General features: G+C 41.9%; 1 protein-coding gene across 1 annotated transcript in view; it reads left to right on the top strand.

Moving 5' to 3' along the window:
• Nucleotides 1–7,022, top strand: part of slc26a11 (solute carrier family 26 member 11) — an 11,968-nt gene extending 4,946 nt beyond the window's left edge. The window contains exons 6-14 of the mRNA XM_010776478.1: nucleotides 402–706; nucleotides 826–898; nucleotides 1,405–1,516; nucleotides 1,625–1,680; nucleotides 2,433–2,573; nucleotides 2,662–2,789; nucleotides 3,234–3,333; nucleotides 3,467–3,600; nucleotides 5,362–7,022. Coding sequence (XP_010774780.1) covers nucleotides 402–706; nucleotides 826–898; nucleotides 1,405–1,516; nucleotides 1,625–1,680; nucleotides 2,433–2,573; nucleotides 2,662–2,789; nucleotides 3,234–3,333; nucleotides 3,467–3,600; nucleotides 5,362–5,469 — 1,157 coding nt within the window. The 3' untranslated portion in view covers nucleotides 5,470–7,022. The remainder of the gene's footprint in view (nucleotides 1–401; nucleotides 707–825; nucleotides 899–1,404; nucleotides 1,517–1,624; nucleotides 1,681–2,432; nucleotides 2,574–2,661; nucleotides 2,790–3,233; nucleotides 3,334–3,466; nucleotides 3,601–5,361) is intronic.
• Nucleotides 7,023–8,553: the final 1,531 nt, after the last annotated feature.

The following is an 8,553-nucleotide window of genomic DNA, read 5'->3' as shown; positions in this document are numbered from 1 at the left end:
AACAGAATCGTCCCCATTTTTTCTTTAATAGTTAGTAACATTAGATATTTTAATGAGATATGGACCGCAAAACAAAAGATTTCCCTGGATTTCATTTAGAAAAAAATTCAAAAGGGGGAGGGCAGGGCCCTTTTTCTAGTTTAGAGCAATAGCCCCTCCAAATGTCTGTGCACGTCCCTAAGTGTGTCCATCCTTTTCAAGATAGCAAAAACATTTAAGGCAATGTCTTTAAATGGCATGCTTTGTCAGCCAAAACCCAAATGAATTAACTTTATTTTGATTTAAAATTAAAATCTTCATATTTGAGAGGCTAAAAACAGCCTTTTCTGACATCACTTTAATAAATAAAGTAATTGCTGCTGCTTTAATCTAAATGTGTTATAATTGCTATAAATGAACAGCTTTGCTGGGTGCACATATCTTTATCTTTGTGATTGATATTGTATACATTCTACATTGTGCCTGCTTTATGTATTACTTTTCTAAACTTTTACTCTATTTATTCGTGTCTTCTCTGTCCTGGTCAGTGCGTAACGTTTTCGTGGTGGTAGCAGCATCCTGCGTAGCCTTTTCCTGGAACGCTTTCGGCCATCCCGTGTTTACAGTCACAGGGGAAACTTCTAAGGGTCTCCCACCGTTCAAGCCCCCGCCCACCTCAGACACCACAGCCAACGGCACCGTCGTCACCTTTGGAGAGATTGTAGAGGTAAGGAGCAGAGAGAGGAGGCCCGATTCAGGGTGAGGGCACGGAATGATTTTACTAAACGATTGAACTTCACAAGAAGATCAGCTGACTAGCCAGTCCTCTGTGTGTGTTGTGTGCAGGACTTCGGTGGGGGGCTGGCAGTGATCCCCTTCATGGGTCTATTGGAGAGCATTGCTATTGCTAAAGCATTTGGTACGTTTTGTAAGTCATGCTAGCTGCGTAACGATGGCAATGTTGCTGTCAGTTGGTCAGTCCATCATTTTGATTCAGATACAAATATATCAACAATCGGATGGATTCCAATTAGATTTGGTTAAGAAATGTATAATCCTCAGAGGATGATCCTAATGACTTTTTGGCTTCTTCCGGCACCTCAATTAAGTTAATATTTGTGGTTTGATTTCAAAGTTTTGGATGGATTGCCATGAAATGTGTTGTTATGGCCCCCTTCAGAAAGAATTGTAATAACCAAAACCAAGATATTTGCAGAACTAATAACATCCTATTGAACCTAGCTGTGCTATGTTCTAATTACCAACCAACTTGGTAAACATCATCATCATCATCATCATCATCAAGTGTAGCATTGTCATCAGGATCATGGTTATTTTTACCTGAAGCTCTGCAGCTTGAAACTTCTCAAAGAATGAGTGTCTCTTCAAATCGTTGACAGATTTTAACTTCCTGTTTCTCCTCAGCCAGTCAGAACGACTACAGAATTGATGCCAACCAGGAGCTGCTGGCTATTGGTGTGACCAACATCATGGGCTCCTTTGTGTCCGCGTACCCCGTCACGGGAAGCTTCGGGAGGTGTGTGTGTGTCTAGTTTGTCAGTGTGTGTGTCTGGGACTCTGGGTTGTGTGTACGAGAGCTCAGGTGTCTAATATGAACAGCTTTATGTTTTCTACTCACATCCAGAACAGCAGTGAACTCTCAGACTGGTGTTTGCACTCCAGCTGGAGGAATCGTCACCAGTGAGTCTGATACCTTTAATCTTCTCTCTATCTCTTCCGCCCTCTAGTGGTGGTCTGTGTTATCATCTATTATCCACACTTCCCTTGTTTCCTTTTATCCCCTTACCCTCTCTCTTGTCTCTACAGTGATGTCTAGGGGTCGACATGGAGGGTCAATGCTATTCAACATTTTCTTTAATCCACAATTAAAAATACAAACACAATCATAAGACAGAATGAAGATATGTGAAATGGGAAAACCCAATAAGCTATTTGAAGCTTTACATAGCCCCAAACACTAAAAAGCTTAATACAAAATATATCTTACCAACACGTCTAGAATGTGAGGGAGTTTGAGTATTATTAAGAAACATTTACAAGCTAATAAAGCAACAAACATTAACAGATAAACCATTAAAACTAAATATTTGTCTAAAATAGGTAAGAGATAATAAATAATTTAGCATCCAACATACTCCACCTCAAACAAACAAAGTAAAATCACGAAAGACACATCACCCTGACTTTGTGATCAACGTTTGTGAATAAACAATTGATTTAAAAGTTAATAAAGAAATGATATTACAGAGTATGCTGTTGAGACATCACATTTGTATATTTTAGCTATGTTTCATGTATTCATGTGACTTTCCATTATGTCTCTCTTTTTTGTATTTTGGCGTATTTGTTAAGATGTCATTTCTGCTCAGTCTGTGAAGTTCGATCAGTATGGAAATAAAGATGTCTCCTTCTCCTTCTGTGTGTGACTTCAGGTGTGATAGTGTTGCTCTCCCTGGCGTTCCTCATGCCAGCCTTCTACTATATCCCCAAAGCTGCTCTCGCTGCTGTTATCATCTGTGCGGTCGCTCCCATGGTGGATTATCAAGTCGTGGCTAAGATGTGGAGGATACGCAGTAGGTGTCTTCTCTGTTTTATTACTTAAGTATGTCTCCGACATGTTTGTCTTTGAGTTGTGTTCTCATGCTGGTGTGTCTCCCTCAGAGCTGGACCTGGTGCCTTTCATTGTGACGTTCCTGATGAGTTTCTGGGAGGTGCAGTACGGCATCGTGGGAGGTGTAGCTGTATCAGGAGTCCTGCTGCTGTACCACACCGCCAGACCACAGATAAAGGTACAATGTTGTGTCAATTGAGTGTGTGAGAATGATTGTACTACTTAAATCCCTTCAAGCAACAGTGGCCTGGTTTCCTGTAAAGGTACTATAGTCCTCCGCTTGAGTAGGAGGAGTTGCTATCACCAAAACGTTTTCCGTTTTTTTTCGTAACAGCCAAAACCACACCACAGTTTCCGAATGAAACTCATATAATGATATATATTGTATAAGAACATACATTATATTTTGATGATGTTTTCATGATATCCCCCATCTTTATTAGATGGTCACATGGAGATATGTGCAAATGCCATTAAACAGTGAATCTTTATTGTCTATGCTCAAGATAAAAGATCAGATGTAGGTGCCTTGAGCAAGATTGCATTTTTTCTCACTAAATAACACAACAAAATCCTGGTATCTCAAAAGTAACCGATCACTTTTGTCTCCCGTATTGTGCAGGTGTCTGATCCCGGTATGCTGGTGATGGAGTTGGGCAGTGGGCTCAGCTTTCCTGCCACAGAGTATCTAAGCCACCTCATACACACTCAGGCTCTGCAGGGTAAGGGTTGTTTCGTCTGTCTTTGATTAGATGACAAAAACATTTATGAAGTTCTTTGATTGACCATCTCTTTTATTTAAGTTTTTCCTTTCCTTTATTCTCCTGTTATTTTCCCTCTATCATCTACCCCCAGCGTCTCCCCCACGGTCAGTGGTCCTGGATTGCCACCATGTCAGCGTTATAGACTACACAGTGGTCAGCGAGCTCAGGGACCTACTGCGACAGTTCAAACTACGAGAAGTTCAGCTGGTCTTTTCCAGATTGCAGGTACGACCTTCAGCTCTCACTGCTTCACAGATAAGTGTCTGTTATAGGAGAACTTTACCACCAAAATGACAGATTGATATGAAATACATTGTGTAAATATAAATTCTGGTAATATGTTGTTTCTCTTACATGCCTATATGGAAAACAAAGAATGGGAAAACTGGGATTTTTTAAGATAAATGGGGTTGTGTTGAACAACAGCCGATATTGTTGATGCTAAAATTTGTTTTTATAATAATGTTTACTGTTGTAGTAGCTCTGCACTAGGGCAACTGTGGCTGTGAGGGAGTGTGGTCGTCTTTCAACCAGAAGGTTGTGGGTTCGATCCCAGCCCATGCAGTCAACATGTCGATGTATCCTTGGGCAAGATACTTAACCCTGAGTTGCTCCCGATGGCATGGCCAACGGTGTGTGAATGTGTGTGAATGTTAGGTCCTAGAGTAAGGTACACTGCTCTGTATGAATGGGTGTGAATGGGTGAATGACATGTAGTATGTAAAGCGCTTTGAGGGGTCTTAAAGACTGGATAAAGCGCTATATAAGTACAGTCCATTTGCAGTTGTAGTAGCTCTGCAGTTGTCAAACACGATCCGCAATAGGCGCGTTCACACCGGAGTACTTTTCCCCGTACTTTTCCCGTTTAGTTCCGTTAGTAGACCTACCCCTTATGTCGCGTTCACACCAAAAAGAGTACTTAGTGCCGGGAACTTTTACCCCCATTTTTAGTGCCTGCTAGAGAGGTGGTACCACAAAAGTACCAATTTCTATTGGCTTGGCGAATTGCAAACCACGCCCCGTAAAGCTCTGAAAAGTCTTTTGAAGCCGCCATTGTATTTGCTGGCCTTAGCATTATTAGCATTAGCCCCGCGCACCAACAAGGTTCAAGGTTCAAGGGTCTTTATTTGTCATACGAACATAGCTACAGAGTAGTTATGTCGATGAAAATCTTAGGTCGGAGAGAGAACTAAGTGCCGGGGCACTAAGTGCCGGGGCACTAAGTACGGCAAAGTACTTGGTGTGAAAGCGGCTATTGACTTAAATTCCTCAAGACTTTTCTATTTTATTTTTATTTTCCGTTCACCTTGGAGGAAAGCAAGAAAAACATTTTCCTTAATGGTGGGGTAGGTAAGTTTGAGAAACCGGCTCGAGATACACTTTTTGTTATATTCCTTGGAATGCTCTTAACATCCCGATAGCAATGAATATCTTAAGTGCTTTGACAAAAAATCCATAACAAAATGTCATCTCTGGAAGCCGTAGTACTGTAAATAGCACAACCAATCATTTAAGCCGGCCTGGCTAAAATAACTGGATGGCCTACCTGCCTGTCAGCCTTCCATCTGTGCACAAACTTATCTCATGCCCTCATTGGTCATGTTCGTGTGTGTTGGAGGAGGGTCTCTGTAAGGAAGTGGCAGATTTTTTTCGGCTGTGTATTTTCAAATTCTAGCGCACTCGAGCTGGTTTCTCCAAAATTACCTACCCTACCTTTAAGAATTCAAATGAAAGAAGAAGGGAGGGGGGAGGTGTGCGTGAGACACCATTTACATGCACAAAAACCTATATAACACACTACTGGAAAGGGAACCCCCAAAGAGCATAATAGGGCCCCTTTAAGGTCTTCTTTCAACAAGAATGTATATTAGGGTTTTGGAACTAAATGCCTTATTGTTATACAGAAGTACGTTTTCAAAACAGCATAAAAATACAAAATATATATATTTTTATATATCTATGTCTCTGTCTTCCTCTGCTCTTTAGCCCTCGGTCCTGGAGGTTCTCCTGGCAGCTGACCTGCAGGACTTCAGGCACACAGACAGTGTGGAGGCGGCGCTGCAGATTGAGACAGAGAGCCTCCTCGATGAATGACACAAAAACAAATTCTAATCAGAGACTGGAGAGGACGGAAGAAACGTAGCAACACTGATCAGTGACGTTTCTGATGTGGGATTAACAGGTTTTTATTAAGTTTATAAGGTGATGACCTACCTCCAACAACTGATAACCTGGCTGCTGGTTGTACAGCCTGACTTTGGAAATCAATATGGGATTTGGAGATTACAGCACTACAACATTGCACATCAACATTGGACCAAAAGTCTAATTGTGTTTTTATAGTATTTGATATGAGGGACCATTTTAGAGTAAGGGGGGTAATGAGAGAAGTATTATTACTTAAGTATATATTTACTAACGGCGATCTCCTGCCGTTATGTTTTAGGATTAAAAGGTGGTAGGGGGGCTTCCAGAGACCAACATCGGAATTTACACTAAGAATAGGGAAAATTGGTGTGTGAATAATGAACAGCAGAGAGCAAAGCTAACACTTAATCCATCTGTCATTATCTGTATTTTATTTATCATATTTCTAAATGTAAGTTGATTGGTTTCTGTTATTATTATGTAGGGAATTCAATGTTGCCAAGTTAGTTTCAAAATGGTTTTAATTGACTCATCACAATGACACCTATTGAATTACATTTCAACCTAAATTATCAAATCTATACAAGGAATTTTACATTTACATTTCCAGATGTGTGCATGTGGGTTTGTGTAGTGAAGTCATCTGATTGGTCCCAGTATAATTTCCCCAATCTGTTATCAATGTGTAGGTGATATACTGATTTTCTTGCAAGCAGTTGTTTCCACATGAATCCATAAGTAGTTTTGACAAAATACATTTACTCTGATAACTTCCAACCTAATGAAATCCATACCGAGACCTTTACAAAACTTTCAAAATCTATCAATCTGTGGCCTCATCAGCTTTTCTCTTTTTTCAAGTTTAAAAGCAACCTTAAACAAATTACTGAACTAAAGCTGCATTCATAATATATTTCCAATGAAATGTATTCATTTGTTGAGATACGTTTTTACAATGACATTGTATATTTTTCTTTTAATCTATGAATATTTTTGAAAAAAGCACAAAATCTTTGTTTCAGCCGTGTGAAATACGGAAACATTCTCATTTCATAGATGGTGAATACTTTCCATCGGGTAAGTGACTGCAAATATCACAAAGTAAACCATTGAAGGCATAAATCAGCGGATTTTCTATACAAGCATTCACTGTACCTACATTAACATAAACACTGTAAAACACTTCAACACCAAATGTGCAAAAAGGAACATTATGTAAGTACTTTTACCACTCGTATTGTATGTTGATGGTAAACTCCAGAAGTTCAGCCCTTCACATGAACAACAAGATGAAGGGTTGTCATCATCCATCACCCTCGCCCGGCTTATCGGCTGTTTCCAGTTTTAGCAATTATTAACCAGGCTGCTGCTTCACTGGGAAATGTTCCTGATCAGTGTCGAGTTGAAATATGAATATGTGGATTCTTCTCAAGATCAGGACTTCTCTTAATTTGGATGTCAATCTTGAAAAACCTGGCTAAATAAAGGTTCTACTACTACTACTACTACTACTACTACTACTACAAAACTGTGTTCATTAAAATGACAGAACTTTTAAATCTAAACAATGAATTTGCAGTTTTCAATGCTTTTGAGTGAATAATACATTTGAACAAAATACAAGCAAAATATAAGAGCTGCGGTGAGGTCAACCATTGCAGCTTACAGTACTTATACATAAAACATTTTAACCAGATTGTTACTCAGTTCTCTACCTAAATCGACCAATACATTACCTAGCAACATAAAACTAAGTATCTATTTTGTGTGCCTCTGTTGTGACATGTTTACATGCCTTAATGTTCAAAAGGTCTTTATTTTTTAGAGAAACTCCCTTTGGGATTTTAGGCTTTGCACATATAAAAACCTATATTATAACACACTACAGGAAAGACGACACACAAAGAGAGGCATAGCCCGAAAAGGCAACGTGGGCAACACCTCCGCTTCTCCGTCCCGCGGGCCCACCACCTACGGGAAACAGCGATGGGGTCGGGTGCGCTGCCAGAAGGGTGGCAGTGAAGGCAGAGGGTCTCGACGGACCAGACCCGGGCGACAGAAGCTGGCTTTGGGGACGTGGAACGTCACCTCTCTGGGGGGGAAGGAGTCGGAGCTTATGCGGGAGGTGGAGCGTTACCAGTTGGATCTGGTTGGGCTCACCTCTACGCACAGCATCGGCTCTGGAACCTTACTTCTGGATAGGGGTTGGACTCTATTCTTCTCCGGAGTTGCTCAAGGTGTGAGGCGCTGGGCGGCGATACTCACAAGTACCCGGTTGGGTGCTTCGTTGTTGGAGTCTACCCCAGTGGACGAGAGGGTCGCCTCCCTACGCCTGCGGGTTATGGGGGGGAAAACTCTGACTGTTGTGTGTGCTTATGCAGTTCAGAGTATTAAGCCTTGAACCCTGGAAAGAGTCCTGTATGGGGCTCCTGAAGGGGACTCTTTAATCTTGCTGGGAGGCTTCAACGCACATTTGGGCAATGATGGAGACACTTGGGAGGGAGTGATTGGAGGAGACGGCCCCCCTGATCTGAACCGGGATGGTGGTTTGTTACTGGACTTCTGTGCTAGTCAGGATTGCCAAGAGCAAACCACCATGTTCGAAGCATAAGGATGCTCATAAGTGTAATTCGGTATCCGAGCACCCTAGGCAGAACGTCCCATGATCGATTTCGTTATCGTATCATCGGACCTGAGGGCCTGGTATGTTTTGGACACTCGCCGGGTAAAGAGAGGCGCGGAGTGGTGTTTTTTGTCTAACTGAGTTCATCGCGATCTGGTGGGTGTGCGAGCGTGCGTGGGGGGAAGCCTCGGACTGATACGCTGGTAAGCCCAAAACGTGTTATTCGGTGAACTTGGAACGTCGGAGGAGGCCCAAGTTCAGGAGGCCTTCAGACTCACACCCTCCGGCGGAGCTTTTGGCGCATTCCTTGGAGGTTTGGGGACATTAACCAGAGTGTGCGGGTGTTGCAAAGCCTTTATGCCGAAGCCGCGGGCGGGAGCGTTTGGTGGTTCAAGACGGTCCTAGTG

The sequence above is a fragment of the Notothenia coriiceps genome, unplaced genomic scaffold (assembly GCF_000735185.1).
Source record: "Notothenia coriiceps isolate Sejong01 unplaced genomic scaffold, NC01 NC01_scaffold00017067, whole genome shotgun sequence".
NCBI lineage: Eukaryota > Metazoa > Chordata > Actinopteri > Perciformes > Nototheniidae > Notothenia > Notothenia coriiceps.
Note: the sequence above shows the minus strand (reverse complement) of the source record. Positions and strands in the feature narration are given on the sequence as shown.